The 23,325-nt window shown below is 35.3% G+C and overlaps 1 protein-coding gene across 1 annotated transcript in view; it reads left to right on the top strand.

Annotated features, from left to right (window-relative positions):
• LOC143244390 (fat-like cadherin-related tumor suppressor homolog) overlaps positions 1 to 23,325 on the top strand; it is a gene marked incomplete in the record, with an annotated part of 451,859 nt that overhangs the window by 322,032 nt on the left and 106,502 nt on the right. Inside the window, 1 exon segment of the mRNA XM_076488964.1 lies at positions 18,167 to 18,228. Coding sequence (XP_076345079.1) covers positions 18,167 to 18,228 — 62 coding nt within the window.

The raw sequence follows: 23,325 nt of genomic DNA on the forward strand, positions 1-23,325 counted from the left end.
TCATAGCAACATCACTGTAAGCCGTGTTAAGCATAGCAAAAGTTTCAGTCGCAGATTTTCCAAGTTTAACACAAAATTTCACAGCAAGTCGTTGCTCCTTCATGTCATTCATTCTCAAATCCGCCAAACGAAAAATTCGCACTTCACTTAAAACCGCGTAGCTAATACACAAATGAAGATATCTGCAATCGGGAAATGGCGTCGTAATAAGCTGATCTGTGCAAACCTAGCGACACCAAACGGATTCCCCTGGAACCAACTGGAGCCGCGCAATTCAAACAGTCCGCGTATTTTTTGAACAGCCCTTGTATTTACTGTGTTATCATACTTGTCTTATATTCCGATAGTTTGTAAGTTCATGTCTTAGTTGCATTTATCTGATTTATTGAAATAAAATTCACTGTTGAATGTTGGTGTTAGAATATATATATATATGTAATTAAATTATCTAAGTATTCCGAATATTTACTTACCTAAGTATCTTTCACTTTTTATATGTTCATTAACATCATATTTGATATTTTCTCTCTTCTATATGTTCGTGAATATCATATTTCAAGTCTTCCATATTTTATGTGTTTCTTAATGTAATAGTTCGATATATCATTCTTCTGTATAGTCATCAATACAGATGACTTACTGTATTGGTAAGTCATAATTAATATGACAAGAATTAACATCATACTTGTTAATAGAACCATTATTCATGGTTCTAATATCTCACAATGAACCTTCTGTGAGTTCATATTGTACTACGCATTCCACTTTTCATTTATATAGTACTTCAGAAGACAATATTTAGCATTAAAATCTAAATTTTTTATATTTTAAAACTCTTGAAAAACTTGAGAAATTAAAAAAGTGGTGTTTCAAAGAGGTAATTTCGAAACTTCATAGGTTAAACCGTTTTCCTCTCACTGTACTTCTTGTGGTACGCAGCACGAACAGATAGAGAAAAATTCAGCTTTTAGTTACGAGTAAAAGTAAATATTCCATTTCTCTCTCTTCATCAGATTGTAATCTTACATTTCTATTCTTCTCTCTAGCTTTTGTCACATGGGCTTAGAAGGGCATTAATCTGTGTTATAACTCGATACTATTTAATAAGATTGTTCCTGCATGATCCTCAGTAGGATTTCTTGGTAATAACTATGATGGTTGAAAAAATATTGGTATTTGTTGACTTGTTTCTGACATTTCAAATATTGAGGTATGCAATAAAATGTGTTTACGATTTTTTCGAAACTCTTATTAATTATTCTTACTCTATGAAACGAAAAGAAAGGCAACTGGCCATGTACAAAGCAATATTGTTGTTTCTTTTAAACTTGTTTTTCTATAATGCTTTCATGCATTAGATATGTGTCCTGTATTTTTACTTACACACATATTATTACCATTAAGTGAAGCCTATTACTTGTGCTTAAAGACATTAGTTAATTTAAAGTTTATACCAGAGAGAATATAGTAACGTTATTGGATTTGTGTTCTTCCTCTAGAAATTAAAGCACAAAGGATGACAAAAGAAAAGCTAGCTATAAAGTATTGGACATATTTTAGGACATTTGATATAATTGGAAAATATGGAGCGGATTTATTTATGTGATTAATAATTTCCGCTTGCTAGCTTTTCGATTTAGTCTTTTGTGTATTACTGTTATTCGATATTCAATTTTTTTGGAACATCGGTTTTGCAACATTTACTTCATTGTAGTATGTTACTTAATAACTACTTTCTTTCTGTTTTCCAATATTTATTCTATTGTAAAACTGTTACTTAACATCTAGTTTTCTGCTATATGGATTTAATTAAGATTTATGTATTTAGTATACAATCATGTAGTTTAATATCTACCTTCTTGGAATATGGTTGATCAAAATTTATCTTAGTTTAGAAATGTTGGTTTACATCTAACATTCTGTATGTTATTTTTAAATATATAACTTACAATCATGTGCTTTAATATCCAGTTTCTTGTATGCGTGTGTTTTCTTATAGCAAAGCCACATTGGGATATCTGCTGGTCCCACCGAGGGGAATTGAACCCCTGATTTTAGCGTTGGTAAATTCGTAGAGATACCGCTGTACTAGCGGGGGACCAGTTTCTTGTAATATTGTTATTTAAAATTTATTCCATTTTAGAAACGTTTCTTTTATTGCTGTTATCTAATATCAAGATATTTTATATGCAAACTTATGACCGTGTAATTTAATATCCATCTTAGATCATTGTTCATCAATATCTATCTTCTTTTATGACTGTTGCAGAACATCAATTTGTTTTATATATTTTATAAAATTTTTATTTTTTATTTTATTTTATCACAATTGATTTGATATCAAATTTTCAAGATGCTATTTTTTTTATATTTACTTGTTAATCATTTAATCTAGTATCCATATTCTTCTGATATCTTGATAATAATTAAGACTAGATAGCCACAAATAATTAAATTCACGAAGACGAATGGAGGGATGTACAATTAATTTGATAAGTGGAGAGACGCAAGGCGTGTTTATGATGATTGTAGAGAAGTGAAAGTGTAGAAAAGTTCTGTAGGCAGTTTGCTACAACTGAAATAAAATATAGCACGTCTTAATAGAGGGTAGCTGAAGAATTTTCTAAATAATTTTGCGCAAAGCTACCCAAGGGCTATCTGCGCTAACCGTCCCTGATTTAAAACTAGAGAAAAGGCAGCTACTCATCAGCGACCCCCCCGAACTCTTGGACTACTTTTTCACCACCGAATAGTGGGATTAATCGCATATTCTAACGCCCTCACGGCTGAGAGGAAGATCATGTTTGGTGTAATGGGTATTCGAACTCGCGGCCCTCAGATTACGAGTCAAGCGCCCTAACCATCTGGCCATGCCGAGTCGTAGTAACTGAAGATAGAACTGGACTTAAATTGATTGGTTGTTTGAGGATTATGATCTGGTCAACATTGACAACTGCTGATACAACGTTACTGCATGAAAACTGAAAAGATACTGACTGAGTAATCAATGAGCAAAGTTATAGTTTGATGACTTAATCAACAAGTTCAGGTAACCTGGCTATTACTTCTGTCTCTAACAGTTCTTGAGGGTTACAATACCACTGGGTCAATACCGTCGGCTTTAAATGATCTAGTTGAGACAGTGTTTAATTTGCCAGAAAGCCCTCTTACAGATTGTCGGATTCCAATGTCACAGACAGAATACCTTAGAAGTATCTATTTATACATGTATTCGTCTTACTAATTATAGGAAAGTATAGATGTGATATAAAAATGATGTCATAAAATAAGGTTTAGTGTCAGAGGTGCTAAATTATAATGATCAAATACCGCAATTGTGTTCAAAATCTGAAAACATATGTGGGGAGGGAGAAATAGTCGAGGTATTATACAATACATAGTTTGTAGGAAATTATTAGATTCTTATTGCACTTACCAGCCACTAGGAGATGCTTGTGAATAATAAGATGCAAGAATCATACCATATTACTACAACTTTTACAATGTTGCACTAGCTTCAACGTTTTTAACACCTCTATAATTAAATAGCTGGAAATGTTGTGGGAAGGGCGTAGAAAAACAACACTGAAAGGGAACATTAAATGGTAACATTTGTTGCGTCTGTGATGGACCAGTTTACGTAATTCGAAGCCCTCTATCGGAATTTCAGAAATACGACAACTATATCCTACATGTATATTTCGAATGGGAAGTAACTTTTTCTTTCTGAACATATTTCAAATTTGTTTTATGTACGAAGAACGCACCTGATAAAATCACTTCCTTACTGAACTGCACATTTTACGAGCACATATTTTTCACCCTTTTCAGTATTGACCATGTTTGTTACAACAGGATTTTTAGGATATTACCAGTTTTGTTGAGAAATCTTACTAGATTTGCAAAAACACCCAATATATGTACCCAGCAGATGCACGTGTTCCTACATAGGATTCGATTTAACGTTGCCTATAACAGTAAAACAACTGTAGCCATAGAGACAGGAAGTCTCTATTATACAGTTATTTCTCTTGTAGTGATTTAAACAGAACATCGCTCCATTGTTCCCACCTTCTCCTGGTGGAAATGAAAAGTTGTGAAGTCTCTGCAGCTGAAATGGATGAATGTGTTATGTTTTTTTATTTTTTTAAATTCTAACGCACATAGCCTATGTGCTCGTTAATCAAATTTCTTTCTGCAAAAAGACCTTTTACAGTGTAGAGAGGTTTGGTGTCAAAAACTTAGCAGAAGTTAAAATCTGTAGATAAATGTGTGTGTGTTTTTTATAGCACAGCCACATCGTGCTATCTGCTAAGTCCACTGAGGAGAATCGAACCCCTGATTTTAGCATTGTAAATCCGTAGACTTATCGCTGTACTAGCGAGGGACTGTAGATAAATGCAATTACTAAACGTTTGTCAGTCAACATACTTTAATGTTTCTCGATTACCTTAGGTCGGATAAATAGTTTGGTTTGAATTCCGTTATCTCCACTAGCCATCCCTTTACATTTGTAAAGATAATTGGTTTGTTTTTGTTTTGAATTTCACACAAAGCTAGAGGAGGGCTATCTGCTCTAGCCGTCTCTAATTTAGCAGTGAAAGACAAGAGGGAAGGCAACTAGTCAACACCGCCCACCGCCAACTCTTGGGCTACTCCTTTACTAACGAATAGTGTTTTTTGAAAATCACTTCAAAGCTCTTATAGCTGCAAGAGTGACTATGTTTGGTGACGGGGATTCGAATCTGAGATCTACAGATTGGGAGACTAGATAAATAGAGGGGATAAATTAGATGACATTGTCCGTCTCTCAGTGTAATATTTCTGTATTTTTCAAACCGTACAATGTATTAGCATAATTATGTATGACTTTTAAGCATAATATAAAACATCACTGTTCCGCTAGCTCTGATTGCAACTTCTTGTTAAAACATTTTCTAATTTTCAACTGAAACTATAGCAACATCATTACTTTCTAGAGAAGTTTTGTTACGTTTATAAGATAATATCAAAACATTGTAATGGTAGTATTTGGCTTGCTTACCCGAAAATCAATGAGTATTCTATACAATATTTAACACATATGGTTGATTTCACGAGTTGCATTTTACCAAACTTTCATCTGCCGAGATGTATTCTTATAAACAAACTTGCTTTCAGTTCTGTTACTCACATAACAGTGTTTGAGAAGCATAAAATTTTAAAAGCTTAGAACTTTGTTTATGAGAACAAATAATGTTTGTAAGTAAAACATTCGTTTGAAAGCAGAAAGAAGTTTGTAGAAAAACAACTACAACAATTAATTGTGAGTAGAAATATTTCTATGCATGTATATAAACATACTATTGTCTCATGTATTCCTATTCTGTTTGACAATGACTCAAACAAAAGACATCGAAACGTAGTAACATAATAAAATAGCAGTGGTTTGAGAGATGTATTAATCATGTTGATTAATTCCAAGTATTTGTTTTATATACAAACTTTTTCTTATTTGTTCTTACAAACGTTTATTCTTTTAGAAACATTTCTCTTCACAATCCTTCTTCTTGCCCACAAACGTTTTGTTGTTTACAAAGCTTCACTTTTATTTACAAACGTTTGATTTAAAATACATTTTTTAAGTTTAATAAACTTGTTTTATTTACGAATGTTCATGTAACTTTCATACTTTCGTATTATCTTTACACCGTCACACCAAACATGCTTGCTCTTTCAGCCGTGGGGGCGTCATAATGAGATAGTCAGTCCCACTATTCGTTGGTAAAAGAGTCGCCCCAAGAGTTGGCAGTGGATGATGATGACTTCCCTCAAGTCTTACACTGCTAAATTAGGGATGTCTAGCGCAAATAGCTCTCGTGTCGCTTTGCGCGAAATAAAAAAACAAAAAACAAATTATATTTAAAATTTGTTTTCATATCCCAATAAATGATTTATTTAGAGTGATATTTTGAGAAACATTAAATGATCTCAGGGTAGAGCTTAGAATAATTTTGTAACTTTTATTGATTCCAGCTCATTGACTTGAGCCATAACCTGTTAACTAATATCGCTTTAACCTTTTGTTTCTGGATTAACAATTTATTCGATAAAAATAATTAAGAAAAAACCTTTTTGTCTGAAGTTGTAACAGGATAGTGATCCTACTAGTTAAATTACTGGATTGTTAGACCGCGTTAATTATATAAATGTGATTCTAGATCACTTACCAAGTAGGATGTCCTAATCCAATGAATGTTTAATCATTTTTTTTGTTTATTCCTTTTAGAAAGTATAATGTGTTTTTTTTATTTTTTTGCTTGCCTAATCTAATGGGCTCAGCATGCCCGGCTGGTTAAGACACTTGACTCGTAATCCGAGGGTCGCGGGCTCGAATTCCCGTCGAACCAAACATGCTCGCCCTTTCAACCGTGGGGGCGTTATAAATGAGGCGGTCAATCTCACTATTCGTTGGTAAAAGAGTAGCCCAAGAGTCGGCGGTGGGCGGTGATTACTAGCTGCCTTTCCTCTAGTCTTACACTACTAAGTGGGGTTGTATCGCTAGTAAGAGGAAGATGGAACCACTTCATATAGTCGGTGTTGTTATTTTATGCGCGTTACAGACGATATTGCTGAAAAGAAAAAGAAAGACTTGCATCCCATATAAAGAAATAATCACAAACAATAAAAACTAACTATCAAACTTTTTTAATATGATGAGGGAAAATTACTTTTACACACCTAATTTTTTAACGACCTGTAGGAAATTTTTCCACACTCACAGGTATGTGTCTCTTTGAACAAACTCGATTAACTATTCATGCACCAATACTTTACCCGCCACTTTTTACTCCCTCTCCCCAGGAGTTTAATTACTTAAGCTGTTTTACATGTTTTACTAATTAACTATGGTAACACTCTCATATTTTTCATAATGACATACGTATAACATAATGACATATTCAGAGCACCTCTGTAAAACTTTATCATTGTACAGGTCCTATCTTACTCAGTAAATAAGATGTTTTACTGAGTCGCCTGGGGCTGATCACTACGTTGTGACAGTGGAGTAAGGCTAATGCTTAGAAACTCTAAGAAACGAAACAAGAAAGCCATAAGAGATGTCGTAAATTAACTGACACGAACGATGTTCATATATGAGTCTGGGTTGTGTATTTCTGCTCAGAATAAAGTAGGCTTGGATCTGCAAACATACTCAGACAAAAGAATATTAAACTCTTAGTGTCGAATATTAAAATTACACAGGAACACGTGCTAAATTGTGAAAAATACGATAAGAAGACACTTCCATTAATTAAGCAAATTGCGGAGAGCTAATGTAAAAGTATTGATTGAAAAACTTATCAAGTCGAAGTTTCAGGATCTCGCAACATTCAACTATGCGTCACAAAGATACAGTTAATCCTGACGAATAGGAAACAAGGAAGAAAGTGACGTAAAGAAAAGTTGTTCTTCTATCAGATTTAACCATTAAATACCTCTTTCTTTTACTTGTCAATTATAAATTATTTTTGAAGTGGGAGAAGTTAAGTTTCTTTACTTCAAAGAGAAGGAATGGTTACATTCCATAACTTCAAAGAACGGAGACATTTACGTTGCTTTACTTCAGAGAACAGGAATAATTACATTTATTTACTTCAAACAACGGGAATTTTACGTTTCTTTATGTTTCTGATGACAGACGTCTATAGAACACTAATATCAGTGAACTACGTCAGTAAAGAAAATTGAATAGTATCACTGGTACACAATTTTGTTGTAGCGAATGACTATTGATATGTAAGGCAATCATTTGTTTCTGGCCCGGCGTGGCCAGGTGGTTATGGCACTCGACTCGTAATCTGAGGGTCACGGGTTCGAGTTCTTATAACAACAAACATGCTCGCTTTTTCAGCCGTGGGGTCGTTATAATGTTCGGTCAATCCCACTATTCGTTGGTAAAAGAGTAGCCCAAGAGTTGGTGGTGGGTGGTGATGACTAGCTGCATTCACCCTAGTCTTACATTGCTAAATTAGGGACGGCTAGCGCAGATAGCCCTCGAGTGGCTTTGCGCGAAATTCAAAACAAACCAAACCGTTTGTTTCTTTGTTTGTTCTTAGATTGCTACAAATATTGAAGAGACGTTTGTTTGTTTTTTTCCTGCTGTAAAATAACTGTTTGTTCTTGTATTTCTACTATTGTAAAACCAATGTCTGTTTGCTACTGTATTGTAACTCGTGGACAACAGATGTTTGTTTATCTACTGGCATTCGTGATCCACAGAACGTAAATAGGATTAGTGGTTAGCATTCTTCTTTGTGAACTCGAAGATTAATGGTTCGCGACCTTTTGCCCCACACTTTGAGGCCTAGGTACGCTGTAAGACTGGCCGATTAGTCAAGAATAACTCAGGAGTTGATGATGGATGCTAGCTCGTGACTAGCTGTCTTTCCTGTAATCCATGTGTTCAAAAGGAAGGCCTCGCGCAGATATTCCTTAAGTCTTTACATCCGTGGTAAGAGATGATATGCAGGACGATCGTAGCGGAGAGATTACAGACTCTACCAGTGGCGAAACCGAAGACAGTTGTAGAATTATTCACATGATAAAAGCAGATATATGTAAGAATGTTTCTTTATGGCCGAGCCTGCTATGGACAAAATAGAATACACTTGTTGTATAATGGTACATAGCATTTTAAATAAATACAACAAAAATAACCGATAGGTGACAACTATTTCTTTATCCAGGTCTCTACTCTAACTGCACCAGTTTAAAGATTCGTCACCGGCACTCAGTGTATAAGGTGACAACCATGCATATATGCTATTGTTGTTACTGAATTTGAGGGTTGAATATGACATCAGATGCTGTCATTTGAGTTGAGAACCATTTATAAAAATATTTTCTTTTTACTCGTCACGAGCAAGTTAACGATGCAGTGTTGACCGAATTAAAAAGTTATATGAAACAATATGTTAGATTAGGCTTCATTGACTGAGTATATTAACAACTTATTACCTTTACAGCTGTTAGCATAACCTGCGTATTAACCATAGGCTATGTATTTATCATGATTTACAATATTGATAAGTTAAACCCAATGAATGTTGACCTGTGAGTAGTTCCAACTATAATTTCTCTGCTCAGTTTATTTGAAGGGATTGTGATTTTGCTAAGTCTAATTTTTTGTTTACCTTTCTTAGTTATCAGTTAACCTCTACAAGTATATGTTATTTAATAGTTCAAGATCAATATCGTTTCTATAATTAATTTCACTAGGCCGTGTGATTAATTTCCTTTTTTTTCACCATGACGTTTCTGTTGTTTTTTTCGTGGGAAAAAAAATCTTCCTTTTCAGGTTGGTCCTTGAAATTCCAAAAAATAAATCTTTTCAGGTCTAGTGGTTAGGGCACTTGTTTTTACGGTTTGCGAGTCGCGAGTTCGAATTCCCTTCAGTCACACCAAACATACTCGCACTTTCAGTCATAAGGGCGCTATAATGTACAGTCAATCCCACTGTTCATTGGTAAATGAGTAGCCCAAGGATTGGCAGTGGGTGGTGTTGACTAGCTGCCTTCCCTTTAGTTTTACACTTTTAAATTAGAGACAGCTAGCGCAAATAGCCTTCTTGTACCTTTGGCGAAATTAAAAAAAAACAACAAATCCACCATTCATCGGTGAATTAGTAGCCCAAGGATTGCCAGTAGGTGGTGATGAGTTGCTTCCCTCTTGTTTTACACTGCTAAAGTAGGGACGGCTGGTACAGATAACCCTCGTGTAGTTTTGCGCGAAATACAAATGAAACCAAATAGTTTTCATAATGATGATTATCTTCGCTCTTAAGAGAAGAAAAGAACAAACAAATATCCTTTGACAATATCTTAATGAACCTTTCTGGTATTAAGTATCATCAGCTGTTGCGTGCTGAGATGAATATTGCGACAAAAGGGGGGAGGGCTTGGCATGGCCAGGTAGATTAAGATGTTCGACTCGTAATCCGAGGGTCGAGGGTACGAATCCCCATCGCACCAATTATACTCGACCTTACAGCCGTGGGTGCGCTATAATGTGACGGTCAATCCCACTATTCGTTGGTAAAAGAGTAGCCCAAGAGTTGGCGGTGGGTGGTGATGACGAGCTACCTTCCGTCGGTACCTACCTTACGTGTAGCTTTGCGCGAAATTCAAAAAGGAGGCTGTACTGTAGACGAACCAACTGATAAGGACGAAATAAACTGCTCCAAAATCGCAATAACCAAAGAAGAAAAACACACGAACATCACATTGACAAAGCTCCAGCAATGGCTTAATTAAACTAAAAGCTTTGTTTTGTAGAGCTGTAATGAAATTCGTTATTACGTGAAGTCTATTCTTCATGTTATTTTAAACTCACAGAAGCAGTGATGTTGCTTTGTTGTTGGTTTTTGTTTTCAATTTTTTGTATGGTTTTCTTTCTTTCATAGACAGATTGGTTTCGTTTGTTTCGAATTTCGCGCAAAGCTACACTAGGGCTATCTGCGCTAGCCATCACTAATTTAGCAGTGTAAGACTAGAGAGAAGGCAATTAAGCATCGTCACCCACCGCTAACTCTTGGGCTACTCTTTTATCAACGAATAATGGGATTGATCGTAACATTATAACGCCACACTGCTGAAATGGCAAGCATGTTTAGTGGGACAGAGATTCGAGCCCGCGACCCTCAGATTACCAGTGGACTGCCTTAACCACCTGGCCATGTGGGGCCTCGTAAACAGAGCAGTGGATATCAAGATATGATGTTTACATTAATATTTTATCTTATACCAACTCCAAGTTCTAACATAAATTAGTCTTTCACCACGTATTAAATGAATTTTCATCCACTTTGTTTGAAAGGGATCGAAGCTACTTTATCAGCACTTTGGAGCTTCGTGTAAATTCCAGCAAATATTTTATTTCCTGTTTCCAGTTAGCTGTTTCTATCTTTTTATATATATTTCATGTTAACTCCATTAGTATTGCTTTAAACTGCTACAGTCTTACAGTTTTTGAAGTAAGAAAGAGTTTTTACCATAATATGTTTCTCGCTTCGCGCAGGCTTTCTGCAATTAGTTAATATTTTTTTAAACAGGATGTGAGCACTTTTAAACTTGTAATAATCTTCGCCTAGGCTAAGATTACATGTCACCTGGTGACCACTTCTTATACATACATACATACATATATATATATATATATATGAGAACTGATCAAGTGTTACGTAGAAGCCGGACATATAGCAATTAGTAATGATCGCTTCTGTTTTTTTTTATCTTAAGGCACAATCTAAAGAGAGTGATGACACAGAAGTGTATACAAGCTAGTATGAGCTGGTACTGTAGTTAATTTTCCCTGGATACTACATCAGATCTTTGACTTCACTTAACAGTGTGGTAATGTAGGCACAATTACATTGGTCTTTATTATTTCTTTGATGAAATCTAATAGTTTTTCTTTTCTTCAACATCTAGATTATTAAAATTGCACAATGAATCAAACCAGTTTTAAGTTAAATCATTGTCGTCTCTGTACAATGTATATATATATATATTGTTTATTTTACCCAAATGTTTATCTATTTATTTTGCTCTTATTACGTTCTTCATACTTCTTTAGTTAATGACTTACTTACTTAATTAATAGTTACCTGTCATTTAAGTTTCACTTGCGAATACCACAGTATCCATAAGTAATCGTGTCCATTCTGTTAAGTAACCATGAGCTCAAATGAAGCCAGTACGTCTCAGTATATTTTTGTTTAAGGCTTGAAAGGACTCGTTTACTGTTATATGAAAGTAGGGTTAGAAAAGTTTCATGTCATTACCACGTGAGGTCTCTTAGCTCTACAAGTTTGTTTGTTTGTTTTTTAAATTTCGCGCAAAGCTACACGAGGGCTGTCTGCACAAGCCGTCCCTAATTCTGCAGTGTAAGACTAGAGGCAAGGCAGCTAGTCATCACCACCTACCGCAAACTCTTGCCAACGAATAGTGAGATTGACGATTACATTATAACGTCCCCATGGCTGAAAGATCGAATATGTTTGGTATGACAGGAATTCGGATCCGCGACCCTCAGATTACGAGTCGAGTGCTTTATCCATCTGGCCATGCCGGGCCCTATAAGTTGGAAAGCGTCTAAAGCAATATCATTTATAAAAATTAAATAGTGTTGGGTCTCGATACAGTAATCAAAGTTTAGTCCTAACAAATGGAAAAAAGACGTAACAAAGACTTAAAAGCTGTAAGGGGCGTTTTCGAGGACCTACTGTAGTAATGTTGTTTGTCAATTTATATGTGTTATGTCACACTTCTCAGTCGGTTCGTCGAATCATTAAAAGAGCCAAGAACAAAAATCAAACGATTATGGCTCCATAATTCAGTAACAAACGAATGTGGTGGTCGTCAAACTGCCGTAGTCTTATGATATACTTCTGAAAATTGTCCTAACAAAATAAATGTATTTTGATACCTATGGTGGGTAGAGCAAAGATAGTCTATTGTGTAGTATTGCGATTAACATGGACAAACAAATAGAAACAACCGATCTCAATACTTTCGCTCTGAAAAAACTCAAAGCGACATCTTAACTTATATATTTGAAATTTATGCAGATTTGAAACGTGTCATCTTTAGTAGCTCATTTAAGAAAGGTTATACAGTATTCACTGATTACAGAGTTGAGTAGTGTTGGCTATTTGTCTAAATAACTTAATGTTGCTTGGACCTTAAGTTTCTTTCAACGGTTTGGACTGACCCATCATTCAACTTGGGAAATTCATATTTAATGTTTATGATAGCGTTCTTATCTTTCCTGTGAACGGTTTGGACTGGCCCATCATTCAACTTGTGATATTCATATTCACTGTGTAGAAAATCGTTCTTATCTTTCCTGTGAACGGTTCGAACTGACCCATCATTCAACTTGCGATATTCATATTCACTGTGTAGAAAAGCGTTCTTATCTGTCCTGTGAACGGTTCGGACCGACCCATCATTCAACTTGTGATATTCATATCCACTGTGTAGAAAAGCATTCTTATCTTTCCTGTGAACGGTTCGGACTGACCCATCATTCACCTTGTGATATTCATATTCACTGTGTAGAAAAGCGTTCTTATCTGTCCTGTGAACGGTTTGGACTGACTCATCATTCAACTTGTGATATTTATATCCACTGTGTAGAAAAGCGTTCTTATCTTTCCTGTGAACGGTTTGGACTGACCCATCATTCAACATGTGATATTCATATTCACTGTGTAGAAAAGCGTTCTCTCATCTTTCCTGTGAACGGTTCGGACTGACCCATCATTCAACTTGTGATATTCATATCCACTGTGTAGAAAAGCGTTCTTATCTTTCCTGTGAACGGTTTGGACTGACCCATCATTCAACTTGTGATATTCATATCCACTGCTTATAATAGCGTTTTTACCTTTCCTGCGAACTGTATTATGATGAGTTTTCAACTGATTTTTAAATTGGTCTTAAGTCAAACGACGTTGAGTCCTATAGAAAAAGCGTATGTTACGTACGCTTTACGTTCACATTTAACACCCAAGTCTTGAATAATAGCTTTCACAGTTGGGCGGACGCGCTTTAAAAAAACAACAGAAACACACACACATGATTTGTCAGTTGAACAGCTTTAATCCGGGTTCTTACATACGTATTACGTATCATTACGTATCATTATCTGCTAATTCCAACTTTTCATCGTTCTTTGGTATGGATCTAGTCCGGGACTTCCTTATCGCGGATATTTTAATGTTTCAGTAGACTGACTTAAGTTTTGGCATGTATGATTATCAGTGATATCTGCACGTTTATGCAATAGGCGGCGCTGAAAATCGATATTTTTTCTTGTTATTTAAAACATCGATCATGAATTTTCCATACAGTTCTGTTTTATAAACTATAACTTCAGAGTTTTAAAAAGGGATTATCATATGTTTTAAAGTATAATAGGTAACTCTACATATTTCAAAACGTGTTTTATTGTCTTTCACTTTTATTTCAAGGAATATTCCTTTCTTTTTTCTTTTCTTTTCTAAGTTGATTTAACTTGAGCGATGTGCATATGTATTACATTAATTTTCATGATTTTAATAACAGGCGTTGATGCATTTGATTATTAATTTTAAGTAAAGTATGTATATTTTCCTTAAGTATGTCTATAAAAGCTGGCGCTGCATGCTATGAGTAAATTATATATGTATTATATATTTATCTATTAATATATGTAAAGTTGTTTTTAACTTGTTCTGCTTTTTGTCCACACAGTCTGTATTGTAGTCGCATAAGAATATTATTTTGCTTTGAACTCTCAAACAAAACGAGTAGCACATACAGCCCTGGTGTAACTTTGCGCGAAATCCAAAAACAAACAAACGAAAGTATTGTTTTTTGTTTGCTTCTGAATTTCGCACAAAGCTACTCGAGGGCTATCTAAGCTAGCCGTCCCTAATTTAGCAGTGTAAGACTAGAGGGAAGGCAGCTAGTCATCACCACCTACCGCCAACTCTTGGGCTACTCTTTTACCAACGAATAGTGGGATTGACCGTCACATTTTAACGCCCCCACGGCTGAAAGGGCGAGCATGTTTGGCGCGACGGGGATGCGAACCCGCGACCCTCAGATTACGAGTCGCACGCCTTAACCCGCTTGGCCATGCCGGGCCTCAAATGAAAGTATATTTTTTTTCTCGAATTTTAACTATGTATAGTCAGATAAGGGGGGCGTTCTTTGTAATTGAGCACAAAGCTGCACAGTGGGCTATCTATGATATGCCCACCACGAGTATTGACATCTGGAATCTAGTGTTATAAATTTGCAAACTTACCGCTGTGCCACTGTTGAGGGTCGGGGGGAGGGAACTGAGAGAGAGAGGTATTTTGACGTTAGGCCAAACATACATTTTCTCAGTTATATCATCTTGCAATCCAGCTGTAGTGATGTTATGTTTTCTCTGAAATGGTTTCAGTTTTGTTTTTTGTAGCATTTTCTTCAATATTGAAAATTCTGACATTTACGACAGTTTCCAATGGAAAGCGTCTTCCTAGTTTCTCTGAAGGCTGGCTCTCCCATTAACATTTCTTACCTCGTAGTGCTTTAGTTGTTGTTCTTGTTGCTGCTGTTCGTTTCTCTTAATTCTTCTGTGTTATCGATTTTGTCTCAATTTTGCCACTCGCGGATTTTACAATTATCTTTACAACGCTAACTGTGTAGAACGTATTTCCCAGTAAAGAAATGTTTGTTGGAAACGGTTCTTGAAACCCACAGATGGTTTATAACATCGTAAGCTCATTGTCTTTGTGTCTACGGGTCTCAGCCTTCATCTCCAGTTCCTTACGTAGAACCATTATGGCTCTGACTGTTTTCATCTTATCAAGTTTTATCTGCGCCCATTGACGCCGTCTTCCAAAGCTTTTGTCCTCCGTGATGAACGAAGTCTTTCTTGCGGCCTCAGTATTTGTCCTGTGACAACCCTACACACCACAGTAAGCACGTGTTCGTCCATTTGTGTCTTGACGTTTTCCTTAACGTTTTATAGAGATTAAATAAGTCATACTGATGTGTTTATTATTATCACATTAGTATTGAGGAAACGTGTGTGAAGATTTGGAAGAAATCAGTTCTCCTTGTGTTAATAAAACTGGATATATATATTCTGATGTTTCACATATAACACAACACGCTCAACTCCGTATTACACCCAATTCTTTCCATTTCATCACATAACGGTAAGCTGTCTCTTTCGAACCTCTGATGGTAATAAGATTTCTAAATACTTGTATGGTTGATACTACTGGCCACCACTGTGTACTATTCAGTAGTATTAATGAGATGTTTTTTGTTACATTTCTTTTTCGTGAGGGTTGGTTGTTCGAAATCAACCTTAAAAGAATGTGATTGATGGTTTTGTTGATGTATTTAACACGCGCCAATGTCAGGAAGTTCGTGTATGTTTCATCGTGAGGGAACAGTTGCAAGCATACAGCTGTTACGCCAATCGTCTACTGTAAAGGATTGAGATGAATGAACTGGTTAAAACTAAGCACCAAAAATCGTACACTCGTATAAGCAAAACAAGTTAATTAAAGGTGTACACTCAGATGATACACGGCTTACAGGCACAGGGAAGGATGATGGACGACAACCTCAAGCTGAACATGACATCAGATTGGAAGAAACCTGCTTATATTTCTAATTAACAAGAAACAGAAGGACAAAGGGCAGTACTATGTAAAGTAATTATTTGTGTCAATAACTCTTAATGATATATCAACAGCAACTTAGATGAATAGACAGACGAACAGATGAATAAATGGGTAGAAAATCCAGTGAGAGAGAAATAATACGAATGATAAAAATAAGAGACGGAAAATTCAACTCTTAAAGATATTTAGAGAGAACGATTGTTTATTTGTTTTTGAATTTTGCGCAAAGCTACACGAGAACTATCTACGTCAGCCGTCCCTAATTTAGCAATGTAAGACTAAACGAAAGGCAACTCGTCATCACCACCCACTGCTAACCCTTAGGCTACTCTTTTACCAAAGAATAGTGGGATTGACCGTCACATATGACGCCCCCACGCTGAAAGGGCGAGCATGTTTGACGGGATTTGAACCCGCGCCCTTAGGATTACGAGTCGAGTGCCTTAACCACCTCGCCATGCTAGGCCTAGAGAAAATGAATGTTATATTAGAAGTTATCTAATGTTAATAATCGATCTTTGGTGTAATATGTCTTGACTTTCTTCACTTTTATTTATTCACTTAAGTGTAATTGAGAGACAAACTGTTTCTGTATCGGAATATTTTTCTGTACTTTCTCGCCGTTTTGATAAGTTAGCGACCTGTAAACTATTTTAGTTAACATTAGCATGCTATTTTAGTAGTGTTATTTAATTCTTTGGGTTGTTGTTTCTCTCGTCTTATTGGTAGTAAATATTTTAACTTTTTCTTTTAGGTTCGTCGTACCAAACACGCTCTCTCATTCAGTCGTGGGGACGTTATAATGTTACGGTCAATCCCACTAGTCGTTAGTAAAATAGTAGCCCAAGAGTTGGCGGTGGGTGCTGATGAGTAGCTGCCTTTCTTCTAGTCTTACACTGTTATATTATGGACAGATAGCGCAGATAGCCCTCGTGTAGCTTTGCGCAAAATTCAAAAACAAACAAACTTTCTTTTTCATATAAGAACATCCAGTCGTTCTTAAGTTTAAATATTGGAAAGTTAAAGTTAACGGGTTTCTTTTAAACTTAAGTTAGTAATTACGCATATGAAGTCTGCCTCTCATAGATTTTCGCTCTCTCTCCATATATATGTATTGACGACATTCGTTAGCATGAAAGCTTTGCAGTGATAAATGTTGAACCAATTTTACTCTAATGGTAATGGTCTATACTTATGGAAATTTCTCCTTTTTTTAAAGCCCTTGTGGCTTTAGACATTGGTTTTGAATAGATATATTTAGATTTAACCAATGCAATGTCTGTACTTGATTTGAATGAGGTTACATAGATCATTGTACATTTATAACATGTTTGATTTGAATTCAAAGCACGCAAGTCGATATATATTTATGTATATATATATTTATATATTGTGAGTTTGATGGAGGAAGTTTGAGCTTCGAATGACAAAAGTCGATAATTTTTTATATCTAGTTGGTTTAGTTCAAAATTCAAATTACATAAGTATTATATAATGCGTATGTAAAGTTTGAAATTAAAAAAGTTCCTAATTTTTCTAATTATACTTAAATAATTTTTGAACAATAAAAAATGCAACAGTAGCGGTCAATAAATCAATATTTATCTTTTTTCATCCTTCTTTCTTTGCTTGCTTTTAAAAATTCTTAACTCTCACGAGAATATTTTTCAATACTTTCGCTAATGTAATCGCTGTGTTCCAATGTAGAAACTACCATGAAATAATCTGTTTCTTTGGCGTTTCATTGTATTTCAGCGTGATTCGCTCAAACCAATTAAATATTTATAAACATATCCATGTATGAAAAGCAGTATCGTCAGCAGAGATTTAAAATGCACGTGAGAAGTTTAGATTTTGAATCCCCCCCAAAAAAATCGTTTCGTTATAAATATGAATTTCTTATAAGCACTTTTGAATGTATATACATATGTATGTATGTTTATATTTCAGGTGTTATTCGAACCACCAGGCAGCAAATTGATCGGGAAATGCAACAAGAACACGTTTTAGAGGTAAGAAACTGACACTCTCACAAGCGTTGTGTGGACTATTTTATCGCTTTGTGAAATTAAAAAAAAATGTTTTGGTGAAACATTTTTTATTTGATGATTTCTTTGAATGAAAGTGTGAATTGATTTACTAATATTAGAAGAGTATTCAAATTCCTTGTATTTACTGTGTATTTAGAAATATTGCTGGTTTCACCACAAAAGTAAATACATGTGTGAGTCAAGTTTTGTGTCACGTCGTTAAAAGGCGTCACGCCGGTTTAGTTTTGGAAAAATATATCCAGTTTATTTCAGACTTTAAATTCAGAGATCTAGAAATGGATAATTCTGAATTAAAGCCATAGTTTGTTTTTTTTAATAGCACTCGATGTAATTTTCATGTTTACATATCTTGCTTAGAAACGTAATTTTGAAAATGAATAACAGTATCGTAGTTCAATTAATCATGATTAAATTTATGTTTTTACTTCAACAATGAAACTTAAAATTTACTTCACTTTGGTTGATTCGTTGTAGTTTTTCACAAAGCTACACTATGGGCTATCTGTGTTCTGCCCACCACGAATATCAAGACCTGGTATTTGGGATAGGGCAAATTGACTTTAACAAAGATATAAACGCCAAAGGGGATAGGCTACTAAACAGCTAAATAATAACAGAGATAATTAGTTACATATTTTGAGTTACTTACGGATCTTAATGAGCCAGTTATTTTAATTAAAATTTAAAAACACACACGAATGGATAAATAAACGTAAACACACTGATAATCACGTGTCTCACTCAGGAAACCTGTACATAGTATTTCAAAACCAATTATATTCCAGACATTGTTAATAGCCTAATATTGTTCTTTGTTCTCTGACTTCCTGCATTATTTGCGTCGAGCCTAACATAGCCTAACAGTAGTCGATACTGTTAGGCTATGTTATCAAAATGGTGACAGTTTTATTTTGGTGGAAAGCCAATTTCAAAGAAGAAATTAACCTCAAATCCTGATTAGCAACTCCCTGGATAGCCAACCACGAGAATGTTTGACTTTACGGTTTCCCCAAAGGGAATGTCCACTGGAAAACCAAAAAAAAAAAAGTAAAAACTGAAAATCTTCCCAGTTGCACAGCGGTATGTCCTTGGATTTACACCGCTAGAATCCGGGTTTAGATACCCGTGATGGGCAGAGCACAGATAGCCCATTGTGTAGCTTTGTGCTTAATTCCAAACAAACGAATAAGAAGTAAAAATGGTAATTAAAAATAAGATTGTGAGAACCAATGTACAGTGTTCAGAATAAATGACATTTTCAGAAGTTTCATTTGGAATAAACATGGTTCGCTGTGACTGGTGTTAAATTGAGCTCAAACTTTAGAATAAACGTTGGGAGTATTGGTGTTTGTTAAAAATTTGCAAGCGACACTTTTAAGTGTACGATTTTTATATAATCACTTGTAATTAATTAGTAACGTGTTGATTGAAAGACATTTTATCATTTTTTAAAAGCTATTATAAAACGTTTCACAAGATAATTTGAAATAAATATATATGAAAAATTCTCATCAAATAATCATTAGCATTTTTGAAACCGTATCTGCAAGCAACGAAAAATCATGTGCAACTTGACGCGACTGTTACACAGTAATTTATTTATCTACGTGTGGTTTGAACATTGTAATACTCCTTAGATTCAATATTTTTACCACGAATTACGTGTCAGGGATTCTTACCAATTTACAAATATTAAAGTGAAATTAGTTTGGAAATTGAAGACTTCAGGCTCACGTCCGTAATGCTTTCGTGCTTAACACCAGTTTCAATTATCAAGATAACATCTTCGTGCAATGGTGTAATTACATTTGAAGCTCAGCTGAAGAATAAGATTACATCTGGTCATCATTAATGACCAATATGTTTTGAAATATATTTAGAATTTCAGATTTTATTCTTATATTTTTACTTTATTTGTTTGAAAGACATATGTCTCTGTTTTATACACAAGCACAGGCAATAATATATACAAGTGGACAACTTACGAAGTGATAAATAATATAGATTAATAGATTTACTTTACTGACGGCCCGGCATGGCCAGGTGGTTAAGGTGCTGGACTGATAATCCGAGGGTCGCGGTTTCGGATCTCCGTCACAGCAAATATGCTCGTCCTTTCAGCCGTGGGGACATTAAAATGTTTGATCGATCTCACTATGTGCTAGAAAAAGAGTAGTCCAAGAGTTGGCGGTGGGTTATGATAACTAGCTGCCTTCCCTCTAGTCTTACACTGTTAAATTAGGGACGGCTAGCTCATATAGCCCTCGTGTATCTTTGCGCGAAATTCAAAAACAACAAATCAAACATTGTTATTTTTTGCATTTTGGAATTTGTTCTCTTTTTCATTTTTTTTTGTACAGAAAGATAAATAGAAAAAATAAGTGTAAGAATTGCATTAAATTTGTTTGAAGAACTTGAATTCTAAACCTACCCTGTTTGTTTAACGTTAACTAAGCCTTTTATGGAAATACGAACTATTTTAATTTTGTGCGTCATATCGTACTTAAATGATTTTGAGAAGGGGGGGGTTAAGAGTGATCATGAACGAATATACATTCCTTCCCTAGAGACCGTCACTACTGCCCAGGGAAATTCTTTCCTTGTTCCACGCATCCACCAGTGTGTCTTTCATTTTATCTTTTGTTGTTGTTCAAAAGTTTATTTCACCACTTAGTTTACTTCAACTATCACACATCTAAATTCCCGAACTGTCCACGATATATTCAAAAAACACGAGATTGAAGAATTCAGATTTGGGGAAGTGAGCCGAACATTTTAATGGTTAAAAGGGAATACAACATATCCGCTGAAAGAAAATTATATCTAGACATTCCTCGAGTTTCGCATACTTTTAGATTGAAAAAATTATAGTAGTGATATATCTCGGGTATAAAAGACTGCAGTAAAAGCTATTCGTCACATGACTGTTTTTAATTCATTTTAATTCAAGTCTACTATGAACTATCTGTTGTGTCTACCTTGGGAAATCGAACACTGTATTTTAGCTTTGTAAGCTCGTGGATTTACCGTATTATTATTATTAATGAAAAATCCAAAAATTCTGCTTAATATGATAACGTGGTGTAAGTTATATTATTTATTTTAAGGGTTGACCGATAGGGGACTACAAAATTAAGACCTTACTTTCAGCTGTTTTTTATCACCAACACTAGAATGGTTAATTGAAAAGAGTCGTTATAAGTTTCTTATCACAGTGTGTTTGTAGTTAAATGTTCTCTGACTGCTGTAAATTTCCAAAGGAACTGTATTTCTTAAGCTATTTTATACCGACCTAGATTTGCTTAAACAACTGTAAAAATTAGTGTTTGAAAGTAAATTGGACAAAATTGGAAAAAATATAATATTAACAGCGCCCTCTTGATTGAGGATGTCCATTGAATACTTTGCTACAGACTTAATTAATTACAACTTAAGATATCACGTATCTGGTAATCCGAGGGTCGCGGATTTGAATTCTCGTCGAACCAAACATGCTAGCCCTTTCAGTCGTAGGGGTGTTATGTGATGGTCAATTCCACTATTCGTTGGTAAAAGAGTAGCCTAAGAGTTGGCGGTGGGTGGTGATGACTAGCTGCCTTCCCTCTTGTCTTACACTGCTAAATTAGGGACGGTTAGCGTAGATAGTCCTCGTGTAGCTCTGCTTGAAATTCAAAACAAAACAAGATCATGTATTTGTAGATGTGTTTGGTTTATTCTTCCAAGTTCCATTATAAATTACCTCAGTAAAAAAAGAAAAAAACGTGAATAATCCGAATGTATTTTCAAAAGTTTGGTTTCAATTTCGCGCAAAGCTACACGAGAGCTATCTATGCTAGCCGTCCCTAATTTAGCAATGTAAGACAAGAGAGAAGGCAAATAGTCATCGCCACCCACCGTCAATTCTTGGGCTATTGTTTTACCAATGAATAGTGGGATTGACAGTTACATTATAACGCTCTCACGGGTGAAAGGGCGAGCAAGTTTGTTGTGACGGTCATTCGAATCCGCGACCCTCAGTTTACGAATCGAGTGCCTCAACCACTTGGCCATGTCGGGCAAAATTCTTATGTCATTGTACCAAAGAAAATCGATATGCGTGTATGAAAAGACATAAATGATACGTCATTCTAGCAGCGAGTAAACTTACTCTCGTCTTGTTTCTATAATTCAGTATTTTCGTTTTCGTATTCACGTCATAAGAATATTTCGCAGATCTTCACGTTTAAATGAAATTCAGTTGTTAAAAGATATAATGTTTTGATTAGTTTTTTCCACTGATACCAGCGAACCAACATAAACGGGTGACAACTGGAGGCTTGAATTTTAATTTACTCATGCAGACATTTGGGTGAATATTTAATATGCACATGCTCAGAAAAGGAGTAATCATAACGCATTAACTACGGTAGCGAATTTTAGTTGAAACGCCTTAGCAACGCTTTGCACACGAACAAATAGTTCAGTTGGAAAAGCTTAAACTAATGAGGAAAGACGAGAAATCTATATTTTCGAGATGCGCATAATTAACAATAACACGTATGTCGTTTATATTCAGTACGGTATGTATTGAATATATAAGTAAAAATGGTGACGTTGAATGTTGGATTGGACTCAAAAAGTGTAGAAGTGACGTAACAGTTTTATTTCTGCATTTAAAGGTTATGACGCATGTGTTTTTATTTCATTTTCTTTACGGGGAAAACTACTTCGGTTATTATTATTTGTAGGCTTAGGTTGATGTGTAATTAAGCACAAAACTACACAAAGTGTTATCTATGCTCTGTCATCATGGGTATCGAAACCCAAATTCGAACGTTGTACGTCTGCAGACACGTTGCTGTACCACTTGGGGGAAAGTGTGTATAGGTGTTTTATGTTTGTTTTGAATTTCGCACAAACCTACACGAGGGGTAATTTAGGGCTGGTTAAGGCGTTCGACTCGTAATCCGAGGGTCGCGGGTTCAAATCCCGGTCGCACCAAACATGCTCGCACTCCCAGCAGTGGGGGCGTTATAATGTGACGGTGAATCCCATTATTCGTTGGTAAAAGAGTAGCCC

The sequence above is a fragment of the Tachypleus tridentatus genome, chromosome 2, assembly GCF_004210375.1.
Source record: "Tachypleus tridentatus isolate NWPU-2018 chromosome 2, ASM421037v1, whole genome shotgun sequence".
In the NCBI taxonomy this organism is placed as follows: domain Eukaryota; kingdom Metazoa; phylum Arthropoda; class Merostomata; order Xiphosura; family Limulidae; genus Tachypleus; species Tachypleus tridentatus.